Here is a 22,787-nt window from a genome sequence, read left to right as displayed (position 1 = left end):
GAGGTGCGGTGAAATAAGGAGAAACCTCTGTTTGAAAAAAAAAAAAAAAAAAAGAGGTGAGGGGGGTGACTTGACGGCGTGATCGTGTTGTTGGGGGGGGGGGGGGGATCCTGTGAGTATCCGTAGGAGTAGTAGTAGTAGACGTGTCCTTTCCCTTTTATGTCAGGGCGGGACACGCGCGTCTTCCACGGGGAAGCCGGAAGCCCGCCGTGGCCATACGGACCAATATAAAATTAAAAATAGTAGCCGTAGTTTATTGTAGAATGTAGATGGCGGTGACCGCGGTGACTATGGCTATGACCATCGCCAGAGTCACGGCCGTTTGTTATGGCCATACAGTCGCCTTTACAGTCGCTGCTACAGCCTACAGCCAAAGCCACATCGGGATCGAGAGCTTTTGCTTTTGGTACCGGTACCGGTCGCACGGGGTAGCAGGAAGGAGGAAAATGGAAAATCAGGAGGAAAGTATTGCGCTCGGAGGTTGAAGCGTTTAAACGCGAAGTAGTACTCGCTGCTCGAATTTCGTTTGTTTTGTGTTAGCCCATTCGTTTGTAATGGAAATATCGAAACTCAGCAATGAGCTGTATATGACAACAACAAGGGCGCCTGTGAACATCGCGGTTGTCAAGTACTGTGAGTATTTTGTTGAATATTCAGTAGCAGAGCTATTCACCGGTAAACAAAGGTGTAACACACACCGACGTGACCTTCCCGGTATCAGTATTGTTTTGCCGTCGCACTGACTACTTTCCATGCTTTGGAACAGCAGTACTATAGTGCCAAGTGGCAGGCACTCAGCCACCCGGATACTCAAGGAAAATGCTATGTACAAGTCCACCCGGATATTTATTTGAAGTAGTAAGAACAGCATGCATAGATGACCGAGCAATCTGAACGTGTCCTGCACATCGTGACTTCGCATAACGTTCCTTCATCACGACTGATTTGAACTTCAGTGTATGCATATACTGAAATTATTTGCGGACATATCCCCCCCCCCCCCATCAATTACTAATGATATTGGTTCATCTTTGTGGTGTCTAAAAGGTCTCCTACTAAACCTTGTTTTGCAGGGGGGAAAGCCAACGAAGATCTGATTCTGCCTCTAAATGATTCATTGAGTTTGACTCTGAGTACGGATGATGTAAGCATGTTTTGTCCTATTCATGCCTGTCTTGTAGTGATATTCATTGAATAGAGAATGTCATCAAGTATTTTGCACACCAGACAAGGTACTCATCTAAGGATATAGTTCATGAAACTTTACACGCTTTCACCAAGGATGTCAATTGGTAGTTATTTGTCATTTGCCTACCAATGAGAAAAAACGGTCATCTTGTCTTGGCATGCCTTTTATTTCCTTGTCTGAGGCATGTCGTTTTCCTTAGTACTGATCACTAATGTTGTTCTTTGCAGTTGTGTGCACAAACTACAATTGCTGTTGGGAAGCACTTTACTGAAGACAGAATATGGTTGAATGGGAGGTAAACAGAAATGTCAGTCACATGGTCACATTGTTAATGTGTTTTCTGTTTCCTCTCTGCTAGGGAAGAGTCCGTAAAGTTTCCTAGGATTCAGAACTGCTTGAATGAAAGCAAGTATATCATTGTCTCCATGGGGTGTGAACGAATAATAATCACATGTTGAATGTTGTGTATTATACCTTGTTTTCTATAGCATGATTTGACGCACTGAAGCAGGAAGACAAAGACTAGTGTTAGAATGACGTGAACTGAACTTCTGCAGCAGCCCTGTTCCCTTCGTTCTAACACTTGTCCTCGTCTTCTTGCTGCAGTGAGTCAAATCATGAGTTGGTCCCAATTACCACGGATTGTTCCTATAGCGTTCTATAGGAATTTGTCCTCTAAGAAGTATTGTGGATGAATTTTCATGGTATTTTATCTACTATCTACAGACCAGTCTTTCTAACATAATTTTTTTTTTTCCCCCAATGTACCTGGTTGAGGGGCACTTTTTCGGGTTAAATGTCTTTACCAGATTCGGGAGGGGATAATCGGGAGGGGGGTAAACGGGTTTAACCCCAAAAAGTCACACCCAATGTATATTTAACATAATGACATTCTATTGTTTGAGTGTGCATCCTTATTTTAGTTAGACGTCGTAGCAAAGAAGCCAGGGAACAACGGAAAGCTGACCTCGAGCCAGATTACACTGACTGGCATGTGCACATATCGTCTGTCAACAACTTTCCTACGGCAGCTGGAATGGCATCATCGGCGGCAGGTTATGCCTGCCTGGGTATGGACTGTCTGACTGTATAGTTAGCAAATATATAAATGCCTCTGATATTGTGTAGAATACAGAACAACTTGCTTTTTTTTTAGTCAAAGTGGGTCAGTCATATTATACTGCAAAATTTTTCCAGAACACCCATGGTCAATCACCCACCATAAAATAGCTATCATCCTCCGTAGTATTTAAAGGACATAGCAGAAGGATTGCACAGCTTTGTTTATCTCTAGTTTTGCTTTCAGTGCACTGCCTGGGTACTCTTTTCCAAGTGGAAGGAGACCTCTCGGGGATTGCAAGGTGCTTGCTTTTCGTACTTGACACTTGGGAAGAGTACATATGTACGACATCTGATGTTGCTCTTTCCACAGACGGGGATCCGGCAGTGCCTGCCGCAGCATGTATGGAGGTTTTGTGCGCTGGGTGAAAGGGGAAAGAGAAGACGGACATGATTCGGTTGCACAGCAAGTAGCTCCAGTGGATCACTGGCCAGAATTGAGAGTACTCATCCTGGTGGTAAGAAGAATCTGTTGGGAATATGCATGCATAGAAATGGTGGCTGTCTTCCACGTGTTCCTGCACCTGATGAGTCTTCCATTGCGTAATGCATGCTTTTGCTTTGACAGTGTGATTCTCATTTCGAAGTACTTCAAGGGATGCATACTGTGAAGGCTGGTATTTCAAGGGGAACTGCTGCCCATGTAGTAGTATGTCATGTAAAGCACTCTAGCTTCAGCCATGTCTGTGCTTGATGTCTAGTACGATTTCAAGTAGTAGTGGTATATTTTCACAGTGATAATATTGTGCAATGATGGCAGCACCTGTTGCTCTCTATAGTGGCTGATGTGCTGCAGTGTCTCCGATTCCAAGTTATCACAGTGTCCGAGTTGAAGCAGAAAGTTTGTGTGATACCAGTGTTCCTGCATTTTCTGTCCTCTAAAGGCAAATGACCAAAAGAAAGACACTGGAAGTACATCAGGAATGGGAAGTAGTGTGCAGACCAGCACTCTTTTAAAATACAGAGCCTCCACAGTAGTGCCTCAACGTATCAAAGATATGACAGAAGCCATCCTGAACAAAGATTTCAACAAGTTTGCTGACGTAACTATGCAGGTATTCACATCTTCAATGTATACTCAAAATGTGGAATTGGGCCTGTTGGTACTGCATGCCGGATTAAAAGCGCTAAAAAACAGACAAGGACAACACACACGGATGGCTCGTCTGGTTTTTAGCGCTTTTAATCCGGCTTCAATGTATAGTTTTTTGTGGTGGATTTGGAGCAGTAGTTTAGCAACTTACACAGACTGCTTTTGGCATCTAACAGGTTTAAAGCATTGCTAGAACCCCTAGTCTTTGGGGGTCTTAGTGTCACCCGAGTGTACTGACCTAGTGGAAACCTGAGCTCTTGCTCTGAAAGCAGGCAAAAAACTCCCCACAAGTAGTCATAGGTGTGTGAAGTGTAGGCAAATATTAGGAATGCAATCATGCAAAAATTGTATGGGAAAAACATCAAACTTGTACAAGACTAGGGTCATAAAGCGACTCTAGATCAAGATATGGATCATTGGATATGTGCTTCGGTCCACTTAAGACTTAGCCGTTGTGAGATGACGTGAAGTTTTGCTTGCACAACACACCCAAGCTGGTGCACCCTAAAATGTACCATGAAAATATAAAAAAAAGGAAAACTTACTTTTTTAGTCTCTTACGAACGTGAACCAGTTGTGCCACCTATGTCATCTTTCCCTACAAATAACTGTTCAGAGCGCTTGTATGTTTAAAATGACATTAACTTTATTTATTTATATACTATTAATAAGTTTGTTATAGTGGTGGCTTGTTTCGGACCTGAAAACTTTATTGCCTGCTGTTTGCCAAGGGAGGTGGTATGCAGAGTGGCAGGAGCAGCACAAGACCTTCTTTGTTTTAGCTTTAGTGAAACTAATTAATGAATGCACTTCACTATAAGTTCCTTTTGAAAATGCATGGCTATAAGCTCACATATTGTGCATCTCGAGTTCCACCATCTTCTTCCACCATCCTCTGCACTAACTTGGAGCGTGTTGGCTTGACGCTTTGCAGGCTTTTAGCTCCACTCTCACTTAGAGGGCCACATAATGTTACTCTTTTCAGGAAAGCAATCAGCTACACGCCATATGTCTTGACACTTACCCTCCCATCAGATACATGAACCGCATTTCTTGGGACATTGTGAGCTTGGTTCATCGTTACAATGATTTCTACAAGGCCAACAGAGTAAGCTTTTGTGTTGGACTTATCAGTTAGTCAGTTCTCACAAGTCTCATATTTTTCCTTCAGGTGGCATACTCATTTGATGCAGGACCCAATGCATTCCTATTCACTCTGGAAGAGTATCTTCCGGAAGTTTTGTCTGTAGTGCGGCGTTCTTTTCCGTCCACTTTAGAGGGGATCAAGGGCAGCCTTTGGAGAGGAGCACCAGGACCCACCAAGCCACTTCCCCATGTAAGATCCAGTACTGTATACCATTTAAAAAATTGCTTTAGACCAACTCTCTGCTTCTGTTAAATAATGTCTTTAGAAGTTACAAGACCATCTCAAGATAGTACCGCAAGTGGATGTTCTGAAATATGCATTTGTTACAAAGGTAAGCAAGGGAACATCTTAGGTATCTGTATCAGCTCCTAAGAAAAGGGGTATGTCAGACATGTACCACTAGCAAAACATGTTTCAAGTATAATTTCAAGTTTACTCTGTTTTGTACTACTTCATATTGGCACAATAAATGTGTTTTCCCTTAGCTTACAGCTAGATGTAGCCCGGCTCATTATGTGAAACATTTGATGCTGTTCTCTACCCACAATATGCAAAATTGGCTATGCACTACATTACTCAGAAACCTGCCATAGATAGAACATATCAAATTCCTGTGACTTCACTTTTCCTGAGCTCTGCGGGTCAGTTCTGTAAATCAGACAATATCGTAGCCCTACGTATTTGTGCTGGCATCACCCGAGATCTCTTTTAGAAAGGCATTCCATATTTTATGACAGAACTTTGAGGTGGAAATCCCTTTGCTTCTTCTTTCAGATTGGTGATGGTCCACAAACTGTGTCAGACTTCAGGCAGCATTTACTTGACATTAGAGGGATGCCTAAATAAGTTACTGCATGCATGTCTACTAGTACCTTAACACTACTGAGAAGCCTTGTTACAGGACTTGCATTGGGCAGAAATGTTGAGGAAGGCATGATGCATACTGCTGAACATTCACTTTTTGTGCAATTTGCTTTGGCTGAATAAAATTTTATACATTATCGGTGGTGTATCTGCGACGCTTTAGTAATTTTTCTAGAAGTGGTTTCACAATATTGGGAGATTATTTCATCCACGTACAGTGAACTCTCATTAATACGACTAATATTTTGGTCGTAAAGCGAAATGTCATACAAACGAGAAACGCACCCTCCGGACAGATCGCTATGTAGAACAAAGGCACGAAGTTATGATAGTTTATTTTCTCAAAAAGGTCCATTACCAATGTTTACTTGGAGCAATTATCAGTAATCAACTTTTCTAAATGGACAATAGCACCGTCATTATAACTATTCTTCTATTGCCCGAAGAATAACAGTTGTCTCCTTTGCAATGACTTGTGGGGACCCACTCAGCTCACCATCAGACACCCCATCCGCAGAGTTATCAGGTGACCTCTGGGCAGACCCAATATGCCGCTCTTGAAAAGCACTGTGTGACCTGGTCCTGTAGTCGCTGCCTTTTTAAGCACTTCAGCGCTTTGGCAGTTCGAAAAGCTCTATGCATAATCCCGAGGTCAACAACATCAGGAGTCATCTCACACCTTGTCGTCATACTTTAACTCGTGTCGCCCTGTGCCTGAGGTATGTGTTAGCCTCTGCTTGGGGCTAGTCTGAGGGTCAAGGGTCATAATAACGAGAGGATGATACATGTGTTTGACCCTACTCGTGACACAAATCTCGGTCAGTGTCGGATAAGCGAAATGTCATACTAACGAGGTGGATTTGCGTGGTTTCAAAACAGTTCCCAAGAAAAACTCAAAGCGAGTGTGTCAGATTAATGGGGGTCATGCTAACGAGGGTTCACTGTACATGCGTGCCTGTAACACAGTAAAAAATAGCTAGGGTTGTTACATACAGGGTGTTTATTTTTATTCGTTGAGAATTTTTATTAAAAAACTAGCAGAGCAAAATAGATGCCGTTTTTGCATTTGAGTTCTACGGACAGGCTGACATCCCCTCGAAGAAAGTATGCAACTACAAGATGACTAATTACCTAAAAATTATTAACTCTTTAATTAGGGGATTTCAGGCAAAAGCGGGAGATCAGAATGAGAGACCATCCTAGTTGAAAGCCATTCCAAGTTTAAAAAATCCTGAAACACGCACGTGCGTGAAGATATCCACTCCTGAATTTGGATATATAAATGAGCCGAAACTGCAGCGACCTGGAACGCAGGGAGTACAGCCTTCATTTCACGTCAGAAGGCCACGTGATTTGGAGTGATGGAGGTGATTGCAGAAGGTGCAGACCTGTGGGCCAGATAAACCGCTTTCCCGCCCAGATAAGCCTCCATCAGCGAAGGTGATGCTCTTCTCGCGCGCGCTTTTTCAGTTTAGGCTCATTTGCATATCAAAATTCAGGGATGGATATCTTAACGCAGGTGCGTGTTTCAGGATTTTTAAAACTTGGAATGGCTTTCAACTAGGATGGTCTCTCATTCTGATCTCCCGAAATCCCCTGACTAAATAGTTAATTAATGAATTTTAGGTAATTAGTCATCTTGTAGTTGCATACTTCCTTCGAGGGGATGTCAGCCTGGCCGTAGAACTCAACTGCAAAAACGGCATTTATTTTGCTCTGCTAGTTTTTCAATAAAATTCTGTATTGAATAAAAATAAACATCCTGTATATAAGAAAAATAATATCTATCAATTGTACAGATTTAAATAGTAATACAGGATTTTTCCTTATCGTGTGAGTAGGGTATAATGGAATTTTTTGGAGGAAGAGCGTGTGGCACTCCGCTGAGGGACAAGTAGGCCACATGGCCAATGAAAAGTCTGCTAGGAAAAAACACAGCTGGTGTTCTGTCCCACGTCGGCGTACTCTGTACCCAAAGTCTCGTACCATGTCCTCGTACCATGAAGTCACCAAGCCAAGCCACTTGTTTCAAAATTTAGAAGACATTCCAAAAAAATGCACAAAATGTGTTCTTTTACTTATATTACAATTATTACAGTAAATTAAAGTCAATCTATCACAAACGTAAATTGTATCGTCCCACTTGAAGCATTCAACTCTATGCTGGCTGTGAGGTTTGTATGAGTCATGTCAATGAGATGGCCACCACTTTTGAAGAAATATGCCCCTTGACGAGAACAGTGATCCCACTGTACTTTGCGACCTGGCTGTACTTGTTCTGTGGGGCCTGTAGTGACCACAGTATTGGAGTCCAGCTCAAAATCCATCCAGACTGCTACACCATTGCATGTGCCATTACTGGAACAAAGAGAGCGAAATATCTTTTTAACAAGGACGAGAGAGGTTTCCCGTTCAGTACTCCTACCTTTGGAAGCCTACAGTTTTAACACTGTGACATGCAGTTGATGGTAGGTTTGAGGACAGGTCAAAAGCAGCCAAAACAAAAGGATCTGTCAGAGCAGTACATGGGTATTCCCACAAGGGCTGTGGCTCCACTACATCGTCACTAATATTTTGAGATACCTGAGGGGAAAAATGCATTATAAAGTACAATATTGGGAAAGTTAAAGATGTGAAAAAAAAAAAAAAAAGTCTTTTCCCCTGTGGATCTGCTGTAATGGTGAGTTATGGCATTAATAGATCTCTACCTCAAACGTCAACGTCTCTAGAAACGTCATCATGACATTGGTAGAGAGACTGAAACCGAAACATATCGGAAGGGGAGGGCTGGGTTCCACAAACGAGCACTTGTTTGCTGCCTCCTATTGAAAGAAAACTAGGACCGAAGGTCGCATCCCTTTCAGAGACCATCGTAACCCCCTCAAGACCGTGGCTTTCGGGCGCGACCTTGTTTGCCCCTAGCGTAGTTCAACTCTACCAAATTGGTGGCGCTGTCGAACACTATGACGTCATATGTTTACAAACAGGGAGAGGTATATTATGCACCGAGTCAAATATTGCTCACAATGTTTTAAAGGTGGCAGTGATAGTGTCTAAGTAGGGTTTCCCGTTTTTGCAGATTATAAGTCTTGAGACCTCCCAAAACACGGCAAAAATGAGTGCAAAGTCAAATTACAATGATACAGGTTTGAATTGGCTTATAACATGAGATAGCAGGATACTTTCACTTTGTCACCTATCTTCACCCTAACTTGTAATACGTAAGCAAATATAATCGCCAAAAATGAGAAACTCTACGTATGAGCATGTTCGTAATGCTTCATGTTCTACGTATATTTTTACTTCATAATACACTGGATGTGCACAAGTGACAACAGGTGTAGAACTCTGCTCACACACTGAAAAAAAAAAAAAAAGAAAAAAAAAGGGTGGGGGGGGGGGGGGAAGTGATCTTTCTTACAAATCCTGGCTCTGCCAGATCAAGAAATTCTGAATGAATGTTGTTCCACTTTCACTAAATTTTTCTATGTATGGAATTCAGATATACATTTTATCATTAGCTACATGTTTTCTGTTCAGATTAACCCTTTGAAGGGTTAGCAAAAATTACAACTGCACTCAACACATATGAATTCAGTGTCCTTCCATCGCTGAGCATGCCGCGTTGCCTGTTCGCGCAGGCGAACACGTCCTCCACGTTCAGCTTGACTGCACCGCCATGTGCAGTGCGGGCAATGATCACCCTGCAGCGATATTACCAGTATACTTGTAAAAATAGCCCACGGATGGTGCCACAGTTCCCCGGAGAAGCCTCAAGCAGCCAAACATACCTGTAGCGGCACGGTCGCTTGCGACGCACCAGTGCTCCCGTACCCTTCAAAGGGTTAATGCCTCTGACTATTTATAAATAGAGCCTTGTGTTTTAGTCTTCAATCTGGTCAAACCAATTTTTATCCCCGAGTTGCATCATCGTCATGAATTTGCATCATTCGGGTAAAACCCGAATCTGAACTTGCCAAAGTGCAAAGTAGCGACCAATAGAGGCACTGGAGAACGCTAAGCACTGAACCTTCAGCACAGCCACTCGGCATCTCATGTCTATCTGAAATGCGGGATGCGCTCTTTACTTATCTTGTGCCCGAAATTTTGCTTATCCACTCAATCAATATACAGGGTGTCCAAGCTAAGTGTGAACATATTTGTTAAATATATATATATATATCACTTTTTCCCTAGATGAAATCAATTGCAATATAGCATATGCTGAAGGGCACTCCTTAGGAGGGCATTAGCAAACTCCTAAGACAATGTCTACATTAACTTTCAATAATTAACTTTTTAATTATAAAAGCTACGAAGCTGTCCCAATGAGAACATCTGTTCCTTTCGGTCACCTGATATCGTAGCCGTTTTCAGAACAAAAATCCGTTCGGTAGATCGTCTGCAAAAAATTCGTGAAGGAACACCGTTTTTTCTTTATTTTGTTCATTGCGCATCTTCGGAGACGCGTATTTCCTTCATCCCCAATGTGTGAGGGTGAAGGAGCACAGTGCCTCCTCATGCGTCGAAGATGAGCTTTAACTTGCCGAAACAAAACAAAAACAAATGTATCGGGTGACTCTATCGAAGCTGCCCTTATTTTGTGTTGCATTTTCTGTTTTCTTTTAATCTTTTTCCAGGACGCAAGAGGCGATAGTGTGCTCTTTCCCCCTCTCATATTGAGGATGAAGGAAAGACACGTCTCCGAAGATGCGCAATGAACAAAATAAAGAAAAATACGGTGTTCCTTGACAAATTTTTTGCGGACGATCTACCGAACGGATTTTTGTCCTGGAAACGGCTATGATACCAGGTGACCAAATGGAACAGATGTTCTCACTGGGACAACTTTGTAGCTTTTATAATTGAAAAGTTAATTATTGAAAGTTAATTAAGACATTGCCTTTGGACTTTGCTAATGCCCTCCTAGGGAGTGCCCTTCAGCATATGCTATATTGCAATTGATTTCATCTCGGAAAAAGTGATATATATTATATTTAAAAAATATGTTCACACTTAGCTTGGGCACCCTGTATATACCCATGTTCATGATTTTACCCTATCCTACAGCTCCTGAAATAACGCCCCCCCCCCCCCCCCCCCCCCACTTTATTAATAACAGCTTTAGAGCAACCTATATACTGTTTTCTCATGGATGCCGCCATTTTGAAAGCTCAGTGCCGTCTCGCTGGGGCAACACGTTGAAAACAGTTCAGCGTACAAGCCAGAGCGAAGGAAAGCACACGGGCGGTGTGCTTCCTCCATGGTATCGCTTTCCTCCTCTCTGGCTTGTGCTGGCTGCAAAAGTGCTGGGTGTGAGGCTGGCTGGAAAACGGTGTGTAGGATGTCAATGGCAACTGGTACCTAGTTAACATTGGACTCATGTTACTTTTACTTTCGGGATTATCACAAAGGCATTCAATGATCTGATCAACATTCAGCTAAAGAATTATGCAAACTTATGCAGCCTTTAAAACCCAGCCTAATTGAGGTAACGTAACTGCACTTTAATGCACATTTCTGCTGCTACATACCTCTACCAGTTTATCAAACGAAGTGAGGTCAAAGCCTTCTGTTTGAACCACAGGAGCACGAATTTTCCACAGGTCACTGAACTCCACTGCCATAGCTCGAATCACAGCTTTGCAGGGTATAGTAACAACTCCATCTGCAAAGAGATGGGATACGCTGGGCCTCAGGAACCAGAACTGGAGGTTGTGCCATGGAAGTAGGCTTGTGCTGAAGTAAGGTTCTGCCATGAAAATATCCACCTGCAACATATACGTATATTCAGGCACAGTGTTTTGCTTGGACTGATGTGATGATGTTGTTGTTCATGAGAGAATGTGCTAATATATTGTAGTTAATACCACTTTATTGGTGCCACTGTCAGGCAGATGGAATGGGATGTCATCGAGAACAGTGATGTTATTAATATGGTTCTCTGCAATATATTCTTTCAAAGTTCCTTGCAGTATCTTATCAGTTTCAACTGCATACACCTGCACAAAAAAAGATCTGCACAATTAACTGCATGACCAAGACAAAGAACAGGAGAATACCATTTTGGCACCCAGCTTCGCAGCTATTAATGGCAGCTGGCTTCCACTTCCTAAACAGAGACAGACTGAGCTAGGTGCAACCACCTGAAAACAGATTCATAAAACACAGTGCAGTCTCTATATTATGCCCATTGTACGACATGCCCAGAAATAAGTTTTACATCTGTTTCTGGCATTCTCACCTCACCTTGCAGGTGCCAAATTTGGGAGGAAGATAGAATCGTGAGTAGCCTCATTACCTCATAAATAGGGCTTTTCGTTTTTGGGTTAAACTAAATTTTTCACAATAGTATTTGCACCCCAAATCAACTTTCTCAAATTCAGGCGTAACTCGATTTCTCCCAGCATTCCGCGAGGTCTTTCAACTCCAGATACTGCCACAGTAGGGCACAAAAGGGATGAATCACCCAAAGAACACCTGTGCATTTTGGAATGATGCTGTGGATCCCTTTCCGGCTTCAGCCCGTGTTGTGCAAAAATTTGTTGTGCTTGCTTTGCGGCAGCTGTGACAGCGAAAGAACGTTTACTCAGCTGCCGGAGAGGTCTCAAATGAATGATGATTTGCTTCACATGCAAGCGATCATGTATGTAAACAAGTAAGGGTGAAACACTCGTAAATGTGTAGAGTCTTATCTTTTGTACTCTGTCAAGGTCAGTGCGTTGCAATCGAGATACAATTAAAAAAAAAAGTTTGTTTCTGAAGTGCAACCGCCTTTTTTTAGTTTCACCGGGAAACTCCCGATAACCTAAAGCGCGTAACAGAAAACGCCCGATTCTTCCCCAAATTTGCTTTTGAAAAAATAATCAGATTTTTACCCCCAAATTTCATAACAATAAAACCTGAAAACGAAGAACCCTACAGTCATGAAGCAGATAGTTGTCATGAAAGTGTCATATCTCTGAGCAACAGCTGTTTCTATGAGTAACACTCCTCACAAACTGACAGTCAGAGTTGCATTTGTTCACAATGTGTTACAGTAGAACCTCTTTATAGTAACTCCTCTTGTAGTAAAACTCTGCTTATAGTAAACGAGAACTGCGGTCCCGATAGAATCCCATACATTCAATGGCACACCTGATATAATAAAACTCCTGATCTAGTAAAATTTCATCATGGTCCCAGAGAGTTCACTACAAAGGGGTTCTACTGTAACAGTTTCAAAATGTGGCAGAATTGCGCTGCTTTGCTATTGCCGTTTGCTAAAGCCCCTCCCAAGTTGTGTAGCCACTAATTTACTCTTTTACCTGATTTCACTCTACCACTGTAGTGCAGATATGCGTGGGCAAATACAAGTTAACGAATCCACCTGGTGCAGGCTTCAGAAACTACCATGTTGACGACGTAATGTCAGTCATGTTTCCACCATTCCTTCGTTTCATACTTTCGTAAATGTGCAGGTGAAATTATTAACAAAGCTACAAAGCCCAGATGTTTGTGCAGAGTTTGTCTATGCGTTGCATGAAGGAGTTTGATGAATCTACACACATGACACCACGACTGGTGTTTTCCCAAAAATGGTTCTTGGCCATAGAAACAGTTGTTGAGAAATTAAGACTTGTCCTAATTACCACTCACATATAAAGCAGAAAACATAGCCTTATAGCAAGTTTGATAATTGCAAGTTACATGGGGGAGTATGAGCATAAACAATGCAAGAGGTTTTGAAGCAACTAAAGTTTATTTCTGGACACTTTGCACTTCTAATAGCACATATGGAAGAAACCCTCTAACCTTTTGGAGTGTGCAGATATATTTTTGTTGCCTCGTAACGTCATTCAACATGGCTATTCGTGTTCGACTCATTATCATGTGCAGTCCACAAAGACAGATTGGACGCTCTACATTCTCTGTTGTTTTCCTGAAAATGGAATTCAGCAAGGGTTACATATGATTAAGATGAAGCTAGGGTTCACAAAGACAAGCAAATGGTACCTTGGAGTTTATTTATACATATCATACCATGTGCACAAAACATCGTCCAAAGTCAAGGATATATTTCACTTAAAATCCTGTACCTTACATAACTTTTTTAATACTTGATTTAATATTTTATAACAGACTTCAAATTTAAACTTGTTTGCTTGAGTCCTGCAAGTGAACGTGCTCATTAAGTACTAATGCTGGCAAAAGCATGAAGAGTCAGGAGCTGCACCGACTCTGTAGCCAAATCAAAAATAAAGGGTTTGGGAGTCCAAAATGTGAAGCCTTGGGGCTTCCCCTTTGTGAAGACCCCCCCCCCCGCCTACGGAGTTAATAAAAAACGGACCCACCCACCCACAAAGCCTTTGTACGTGTATCACCAGCTCGCTTGCTTCCTAGCAATTCTTTCTATATTGTGGATCCTTCTTCTATTCGGATGCTTAATCCTTTACTTTATCTTGCACCTAATATGTTGTCTCATCCTCAAGAATCATTGTCTGTAGCAGTACTGCCATTGTTTCTTTCCCCTTGCTCTTCACAACTTCACAGGCAGTCTGTCTCACTTGCAAGATCGCAGGCAAGACGTTTCACTGACATTTCAGGCGCTTTAGGGCAGTATTGACTTGTCTACTTGGTCCTGGTAATTAACTTCTCCCATCACTTTGCTCAGAGAACATTTCAAAAGCAAACCGGTCTTTCAAACTGTGCCCATTTCTGCACCTGTACACTTAGTACAACTGTCGAGACCTTTCGTGGCTATCTGATCAAAAGAGGGCGCTGGTGCTTTCTGCTATTGGAAGTCACAATAGGTGGCATAGACTATCTTTTGCTGGTGTCCATATGTGAAATGGCCCTACCAGGTAACACATTTTGCTCAAATTTATATCCCTTCCTTTTCTTGCGTCTCAAAACTTTCCCTCAAAGTCCCCCTTGTACCCAATTTTTTGTCATTTTATTGCACTGAAGTTTTGTGGTCCTTTCAAATGGACCTGTTCAAATTACCTGTCTACTGCAAACCACATGCTGTATTCATCCCTGCAGGAATTCAAATAGAACGTCTCTCCTCTTTCCACTTCCAGGGCATGAGAAACGTAGTACACTCCCTGCATCCAGTGATCACGCCACTGATCAAGGACAAAAAACAGAATATCAGCCTTTGCATACTGAGATTTCCTTCATGAAAAATGCATGAAGATGCATCTTGCAGAATGTTTAAAGGGAGGTGTCGACAGACTTTGAGATTAGAGTTGTATTCGACAGTAAGTTATATGCAGATGTCAAATGCAAAATTTCACCCAGCAGTGCTTCATAGTTTTTGAGATAAACAAGAAGGATGAACAGGATGTTCACATCCAGTTTCATTTTCACTATGATGTAAGCATGAGCTACCGCACCTGGGTGTGCGACCCAAATAAAGGCGAGGACTGTTTTGAGATATGTTAAAATGCAGCCTGAAAGTTTTGTCTCGAATCGGTGGCTTCATTGCTTGGCAGGTCAGAAACCGGATGTTACAGACTTGTCACGGTAATGAAAGCATTGAATATAAAATTCAGTTATAACTAATTTGCTGCAAATTTAATTGAAATACATTGCATGGTGACTCTGAGCATCATACAAGAACATGTGACAGCATTTTTTTAAGCCTTGGTTTGGATCTGGATGGTTGCTTTAAGCACAGTGCTATGAATGAACAAAACTCACACACAAACTGTCACAAAAAGTCTTCATTAAATGAGTTTGGTGAAAACATATAACTGAACTAATCATACAGGAGCCGTTTGTCCTTCAGGGTGAGCCCAGTAAGGAGCACAGCTGAGTATGATCTTTTTTCCTTGATCCATGGCCAACTCCCACCACATGAGTACAACATGGCACTTCCCAGTTTCTCGAGCCACAATGGCATCAACTTGTTGGTCCTTTTTAGCCAATGTGCGAACGTCATTAAAGTCAAATCTGTGAAAGAGGATGTGAAAAGGATGTAACCCAAGAGAAATGTAACTGATGTGTCCTTTTCCAGGAAAGCCCCACTCGCACCATAAAAAAAAAAAAAAAAAAAAAAAAAGTTGAAGTGTGTAAATGCAGTGACGCTTTTCATAATACTTATGCATGCAGAATGCTTTCATTAAACGCTGAAGGTATGGTGCGTATGGAGGAAGATGAGGCTCACCGGAAGACGGGCACAGGCTGTGAAAGTGGAATAAATTCTGAAGGCTGTAGCTGACTAAGTTGGAGGTCATGCACAGCAGGTGCACCAGCACACTTCCGAATGCTCTCGGGAACTGTAATAAATGACTGGGGCGTTACCTCTAGCGGCAGAAGGGTGTGGAAACTGTACAAGAATGGGGAGTGCACAACTTGAGCATAGACTGTGGCTTGTTGGGGAACTACAATGGAGTCTGGCTGCATGAAAAAGAAGAAAACGTAAAAGCATTGCACATGTCTTCAAGATGGAATTTTTAGAAACTAGATAACATCATGTGAGAAATACCTCTAGTAATTCCTGAAGAGCATGGGTGAAAGTTTCGATGGCCCCTTCACCAATGAGCTCTGTGTCAAAAACTTCTGTCACCAATAGATTTGCTTTCTCCTCCATATCTTTGCCTATAATCAGAATGATGCATAGGTAATGCCTTTGCATAGTCAATTAATGCAACTTTTATACTTTCCTATAGAACTAAATGTTACCTTTGCCAACTTGAACTTCTGTTGATCGTTTCCGAATGAGCTGAATTTTATTGGAAAGCTTATTGTCTGCTATGACATGTTCTGCTTTCTCAGCAACTGGTAAGAATGCCTTGTAATGAAAAGAAAGAATACAGGTTGATAACAGAAATGCAAGCTACCTGATGCATAGCTGGTACAGAAGGAACCTGAAACAAACAAGTTCTGAAACACAGCACAACATTATAAACAAACATCTTTTCATACACAGTAACTTCTTTATCATGAGAGGAAGGTAGTTCTCTTGTTTATTTACAAAATGCTACTGGCATCACAAGATGCCATTTGCAGAAGTGGAAACTATACTCTGAGAAAATTCAAGATATGCAGTCACAGAGCATACTTTGAGAATATATACAGGGTGTTTGCTCTAACGTGTCCAGAAATTATATTTAAAGCGAGCGATAAAAGAAAAGCAAGTGTTGCTTCTCTGCTACTTGAGTAAAAAACAGGTACTGCTTCACCAGTAGCACCTGTTTCTTAGTCAAGTAGCTGAAAAGTAGCACTCGTTTCTCTTTTATAGCTCGCTTTAAATAAAATTTCTGGACACGTTAGAGCCAACATGGGAATGTAGTTCGCACATTGCGAGTGGTTGAAGAGTAGGGCAAACCAGAAGATGGTGGACACCAGGCAGGCAGGGAAGCCGATTCACATGTCTCGTTAATGTAAATATTTTACATGTTTGCTTTAAACAATGCAAGTGTGCTCCAAGGACAAGTATGTCGTCATGATAAGTGTATAACAACAGTTTGAAGCATGCAGGCGAACTATGCTGCCACTCTGAGGCCTCATGCGCCTGCCTAAGCCAATCACAGAAGTCTTTAGATTTATTGGCAGAGTTGATCTGTAGGAATTGACTTGACCCAAAGTATAGTTAACACAAATAAAGCATGAAACACAGGGACCAAGGAGCCTCATCCACATATACGAGTGGACACAAGCTGCAGAAGCAAACCGTGCACAAGAACGAATATTCATAAAAGGCTATAATGGAAGTTGTGTAAGCCATTAATTTAGAGAAGGATGAGGCTATCATCAGAAAGCCTCTAGCCTGGTGCAGAGTATAGTCAACCATAGGCCTTAGAGGGTATCTCGGCAATATGGAATATTGCTGGGATATCCCATTAATATGGAACGGCCACAACAGTTGTGTGTCAAGTATTTTGTTCAAGTACTCATATTTTGTTTTTAATTGCTATGCTACCTAATGCATAGAAGAATAGAAACAGTCTCTTTGCATGTGACCCTCAGAAAAAGTGTTTTCACGATTTCATGTCATCTGCCATCTGTGACCTATTCAGAGACGCTTTCAATATCCAATTCTAATTCGTTTTCGGTCAGTAGTGGATGTGACTTATCTGTAAAGTACATAGTCATCAGCATACACTTAAACTTTAGAGGTAATCTGTTGTGGAAGGTCATTTGTTAGTATGAAAATAGGTCCCCAAGACTAATGTGTCCATATTCCTCTGATCTCAAGGTGGGACATCTGTGGTGAGGGAGGTAGAGAGTGTTATCACTCATCAGTCAACAAGTCAAACTCTCTTTATTTTGCCTATACCCAATGCCATTTTTTTATTTATTTTCGCTTGATATTCAACTCATTTATTTATTGTTATTCATATTATTATCTTTATTCATATTATTTTTTGTATTTTGATGTACTACCTAGTGCACACATCAAATACTTTGACCAGGACATATTCTGTTTGTCTGTCATTATGGTTAGCGCCATGATGCTTGATCATTATACCAAGACCATGCTCCCACCGAGGCAGCTTGATGAGCACGTCTGGCCACATTACCAAAGACAGATCTTTGGGGTACACCAGAGCTGACTGGTTTGGTGAGGACGCCTTATTACTGAAGACAACGAACCTATATACCTATATCCTTGTCCTATATACCTATATATATACGTTGTCCTGGTACCTATATACTTTGTCATTGTTCAAGTGAAGTTTTATTCTTAATACGCATGTGTTTAATAATGCAAAACCTAACAAGTGAGTAGTAGGTTGCATTTGTTCAGCCCTTTCGTAGAAACTATGTGTGACTATGTTGCAGTGGTTGCCATTGAGCAGTGATATTGAATGGTACTTCTGAATATCATTTAGAGCACACTGTCGTTTGTACACGGACAACTTTAGCCAACTTCCAGTCAGCAGGAACTTCACCAGAGTGATACAACTTCCGAAATGTAACTTGGACAGCCCATTCTGCATACGTACGAAGAAAAATGTGTGGAATGTCATGCAAGTGAGATTCCATATCTGGTCCCAAGGGATTTTATTATTTTTTTTATTTTTTATTTCAAAAAACCCCAAGGGTCCGGAGGACATTTTTTTTCCGGTCCGGAGGACAGGATTTTTGGGATACAACTTAAGAAGTGATGATGTTATGCTGGGAAGCGAGATTTGTGTATCTGTCATCTAAAGCACGACAGCAAATACAACATTGAAAACGCTAAAGAGAGACACTCCCACAGACAATATTCCAATTATATTCATCGGAAGGTACTTTCTATTGTGGTACCTACTATTTGAAGGTACTCTTCTGTTGTGTAATTGCATTGCATCAACCATCAGGCAGGTTGTTAAGATTTTAAATTGTGTTAAGAAACAATTGGCATCAGAAGTAAATGCCCCACAACGAGGAAGCTTCTGAGTCTAAAGGGACAAATTTTGTAATAAATCAGCAGATATGCCTCAGCTCTTTGTCTCCGCCTCTATGTGAGAAACATACACATGCATCCATAATTAATGAGAGTGAGCAGCCATAGTAATACATACCTCACATGCATGAACACTATCAGCACCATACTCTGCTGCCATCATTGCTAAGAGACCAGAGCCAGTACCAATATCCAGAACTTTCACTTTCTTCCCCTGCTTCCGAATCTGGTCGATTGCCTCTCGTAATGCCAAGTGGTACTTACGATTCTGGGGATAGAGTGAGACAAGCACAAGCACATTGTACTGGCCATGGATGCACTGCATATATCTATACACTGTCTTGCACACATCTATCTAGCGTGAAGGCTTCTGACCCCAATTTGTTGCCAACACAAATATATCTAATTTTACCATACAGTATATTTAGGGCCTTGTTTTTTTTTGGTTATACCATGTAAGACCTGTTTTTACTGCCTGATCTGCATCATCATCACTTGGTGTAAAACCCTAAAAAAAACTAAAAACGAACTTGCTAAAGCGCAAATTCAGTTACCAATACAAGTACTGGAGAACGCTAAGCACTTCGCATTCCTCAGAGCTACTCCACATCTTGTGTTCGTGTGACATGTGAGATACACAGTTTTTTTTTTATTTTTCACTGAATACTGCTCCTGAATAATACCAGATTCCCCCAATTTTCAAAAACATAAAACCAGAAAACACAATTGGTTTAAGTATATTACAGGACATATTATCTGTTCTTTCTCCAGGGTAAGAAATAGTCCTATTGCTGTAAGAAGCTTAAAAGAGATAAAAAAGATAATTCTTTATATGATACAACACTTTTAGGACACTTGGCAACCTCAGAACAACTACAGCGGATAATTTTCAGTTCCAAGTTAGTGTTTCACATAAATATGGCAACAAACCTAGCATATTTTAATTTACAACATTTTGAACACAGGAAATAGGTTAATGACACAATGATTCAATTTATAAACATTAAAAATTTGAAATATCACTAAGGAAAAATCCTTAAGACACAAGATTTTTTTTCTCTCTCCGTCTACACATATACACACAAAAAAAGCATGGGTGAACAACATAAAAAAGTGTGTTACCCTTTCAGTGTCATGGAGCATATCGGCAAATGCACTCCTGAAAAGGCAACAGAATTGTTGAAGTTTCATCTTTTCAGAATATTTTTATAAAAAGCCATATGAATTATGTGTAGATCCTCCCCACCACTCCTGACAATCCTTTCTCGTTCTCCCTTTCACACATATGCACTTTACATATCAAAATGTCTCAGTAAAGAAGCGGTGGTATGTAATGCCATTCAGTTTGTAGCAGGGTTACCAGATCATCCTACAAATAGTGTAATCATGAGGCTAGATTGAATTAGAGCTGCACCAAAGTTTTCAACTTGGTTATGTGACTGTTTTAGTGAGTCCACAAAATTGAAACAAATGAGCAGTAAGAATTGGAAGTTTTGATTGAATTAGAGCTGCACCAAAGTTTTCAACTTGGTTATGTGACTGTTTTAGTGAGTCCACAAAATTGAAACAAATGAGCAGTAAGAATTGGAAGTTTTGAGCTAATTTTGAGTGTGTGTATTTCATATCTAGCATCTGGCTATTTTTGGGATACAGTCCAGGTTAATCTCAATTCATTCCAGTTTTGTCACCTGGTAACATTGGTACATCAAAACTGCACTTTCAGTTAAAACACCATGTTTGGTATGAAAGTACCGTACCGTCGGATATATAGTACCAGTGCCAGTTGAATGTAAGAGCTAATCGAGAGGAAACTTGTAAAGCAATAAAGAAAAGGAGGAGGGGATGTAGAGAGGGAATTTTTCATTATTAGTACTCTTCACCAGTGGCGGATCCAGACCCTCCATTTCTCTTTTTTTTTGGGGGGGGGGGAGTTCTTTGTCGAAGTGTGTAATTGGGGAGAGGAGATGGAGAAAACTAATGTGTAACCTAGTGTTTTGGGGAGTGGGGGCAATCGCTTCTCCCCCCTGGATCCATCACTGCTCAAACAACAATGTTATTTCGAGATGAGGGGTGGGGAGATTTATCGCCAGGGGCAATACTTTACCCCATTGCTGGTGGTGATGCGGGGAATGAAATAATGAGCCCCTTCACAATATGGATCGAAGTCCTATGGTATCCAGAAAGGTGAAGAGAGCTTTGAGGCCCTGACTGTCACTGCCTTACATGCAGTAATGCAGCCAGAAAATATTTTGGACAGGATTCTGAAGGAGCATTATATGGTGGAGGAAGAGGAAACCATTCTCATCTTCCCTCTCCCAAATGCACACCAAAGATACAACTGGGAGGGAGGGGTTTGAACCCCCCCAAAGCCCCCTCTGGCTACGCACATTTGTTGTCATATTATACCATTCCACTTCGTTACAAGAAACCACATTTTTTCACAAAAGGTGATTAACCCAGAGTCAGCTAATCAGAATTTTGAGTAGAGTAAAGTACTGAGCACCTAAACCCTTTTGATGCAGGGCAGACTCCTAAAAGCGACCTGCCATAAGAAATGAGAATGCGGGCTGTTGTCAATTTCTGACATATCTGTTGGCTGCGCAACAAATTTATAGCGACCTGGTGGAGGTAGTGGGTGCGTTCTGGCCATTAAAAGTTTACACAGGGACATGTGTCTGCTTCCTCCCTCTAGTTGTCTTACACTCTAAAAGCAGAGCTTCAGTACAAAACACACTCGACACAGAATCACAGCACATGCTACTGTTACGTCTTGATTTGAAAAGAGAGCGGGGCGTACTTCTTTTTCGTTCATTAACATGAATGATAGTATCCCAAAAGGGCGTACTCCTCCCGTTTTCAACTAATCAGGAGTGAGAACTCGAAATTATGATTAGCTAGGAGTGTGCTATGTGTTGAATTTGCGCTTCGAGCCCGTTCGGTGACAAATTGACAAGACCAAACAACTATGGGTGGCACAATATTCGTTAGATGGCTTTTACTGCGGTAAAATTTCTAAACTCCTTGGCACAAACCAACGGTAGAACGGCGCCGAAACTCCGTTTAAATGCACGTGCCTTGCTATTTCTTGGTGATGGTCGTACTCATCGGGACGTAGCTCCCATTCCATCCTTCCTGTTACAGGGCTGAAATGAGGCTCTAAAACGCTCATATTCATCACTCCACAATAAACAACAATAAATCTACGCGAACTTCCCGCACGCACGTGCGACGCGTGCGACCCCAGCAGCAGCACCAGCAGCACCGCAGCAAAGCCAATTGAGCAGGTGAACTTGTCCTTTAGCCTTGAGTAAATGCTTAGACTCGTTGCAGCATATTTTAAATCGCATTGTATCTCTTTTCGTTTTATTCCAGAAGCGTTGCCTAGGCTAAATGTTGATGGTCGTGGTGTAGGTGTAGGTGTAGCACCACTGATCTCTATGTATAAAGGCTGGATCGCGCATGGGAGAGGGGCTCGTGGGGGAGAGGCGTGCCTTCGGGCCGCCATGTTGGTGGGCCCTAAAGTGCTGTGTGTGCCCATAGAAAACAATGGGAGGCAACAGAGATTGTGAGTATTTATTGCGCTGCAAGCATTGGTCGTTGTTTGTCATCACACAATTTTGTAAGGTGCCAGTATACTGATGTATCCTAACAGTGTTTCACAGGTGTCCTGCCGTTCGATTCTTAATTACGTTATGTTTTTCATTCCGAAACTAGACCGTCACTGCAGTGCAGCGCTGGGGATTGTACTACAACACGTTTCCCAGCCAATATTTCAATAAGAAACGACTTGAGGTTAACAACAACCATGTATATAATATCCCGTACTGCGTTCTGGACAAAAATTGTTCCATAAAGAACGGTCCGGGAAAAGATATACTCGCATATGGCAGAAAGAGATCGTTCTGTAGAATCACAGCCGTTGTTTTAGCCGTGTATGCGTTTAGTATGATTTATATCAAGCATCGCCTTAGAAAGAGTATTTTAGTAAACGACAGCG

At 41.6% G+C, this 22,787-nt stretch overlaps 2 protein-coding genes across 5 annotated transcripts; one reads left to right on the top strand and one right to left on the bottom strand.

The window, feature by feature from the left end:
• Window positions 1-362: 362 nt before the first annotated feature.
• Window positions 363-5,549, top strand: LOC135397991 (diphosphomevalonate decarboxylase-like). Of its 2 annotated transcripts, XM_064629454.1 has the most exons (13): window positions 363-633; window positions 1,074-1,144; window positions 1,417-1,484; window positions 1,548-1,594; window positions 2,113-2,259; window positions 2,496-2,550; window positions 2,622-2,766; window positions 2,877-2,957; window positions 3,193-3,363; window positions 4,387-4,509; window positions 4,573-4,737; window positions 4,814-4,879; window positions 5,323-5,549. In XM_064629454.1, the coding sequence occupies exons 1-13, from the start codon at window positions 555-557 to the stop codon at window positions 5,392-5,394; spliced, it is 1,290 nt and encodes a 429-aa protein (XP_064485524.1). In that variant the 5' UTR covers window positions 363-554; the 3' UTR covers window positions 5,395-5,549. The 2 variants fall into 2 exon arrangements, with proteins under 2 accessions (XP_064485524.1, XP_064485530.1); XM_064629460.1 differs by lacking the exon at window positions 2,877-2,957 and having other exon boundaries at window positions 365-633.
• Window positions 5,550-7,468: 1,919 nt separating this feature from the next.
• LOC135377871 (protein arginine N-methyltransferase 7-like) lies at window positions 7,469-22,063 on the bottom strand. Of its 3 annotated transcripts, none has more exons than XM_064610591.1 (14): window positions 21,865-22,063; window positions 19,913-19,949; window positions 18,909-19,058; window positions 16,081-16,189; window positions 15,884-15,996; window positions 15,563-15,795; window positions 15,165-15,348; window positions 14,398-14,519; window positions 13,207-13,333; window positions 11,475-11,558; window positions 11,286-11,414; window positions 10,947-11,183; window positions 7,838-7,995; window positions 7,469-7,770 (listed from the first exon to the last, which is right to left on the bottom strand). In XM_064610591.1, exons 1-14 carry the CDS (start codon window positions 21,963-21,965, stop codon window positions 7,521-7,523), a joined length of 2,034 nt encoding a protein of 677 aa, XP_064466661.1. In that variant the 5' UTR covers window positions 21,966-22,063; the 3' UTR covers window positions 7,469-7,520. The 3 variants fall into 3 exon arrangements, with proteins under 3 accessions (XP_064466661.1, XP_064466660.1, XP_064466662.1); XM_064610590.1 differs by having other exon boundaries at window positions 11,283-11,414; window positions 21,865-22,062; XM_064610592.1 differs by lacking the exon at window positions 19,913-19,949 and having other exon boundaries at window positions 11,283-11,414; window positions 21,865-22,062.
• Between the last annotated feature and the right edge of the window lie 724 nt (window positions 22,064-22,787).

Source organism: Ornithodoros turicata, chromosome 1 (genome assembly GCF_037126465.1).
Source record: "Ornithodoros turicata isolate Travis chromosome 1, ASM3712646v1, whole genome shotgun sequence".
NCBI lineage: Eukaryota > Metazoa > Arthropoda > Arachnida > Ixodida > Argasidae > Ornithodoros > Ornithodoros turicata.
This window is presented reverse-complemented; position numbering and strand designations above follow the sequence as displayed.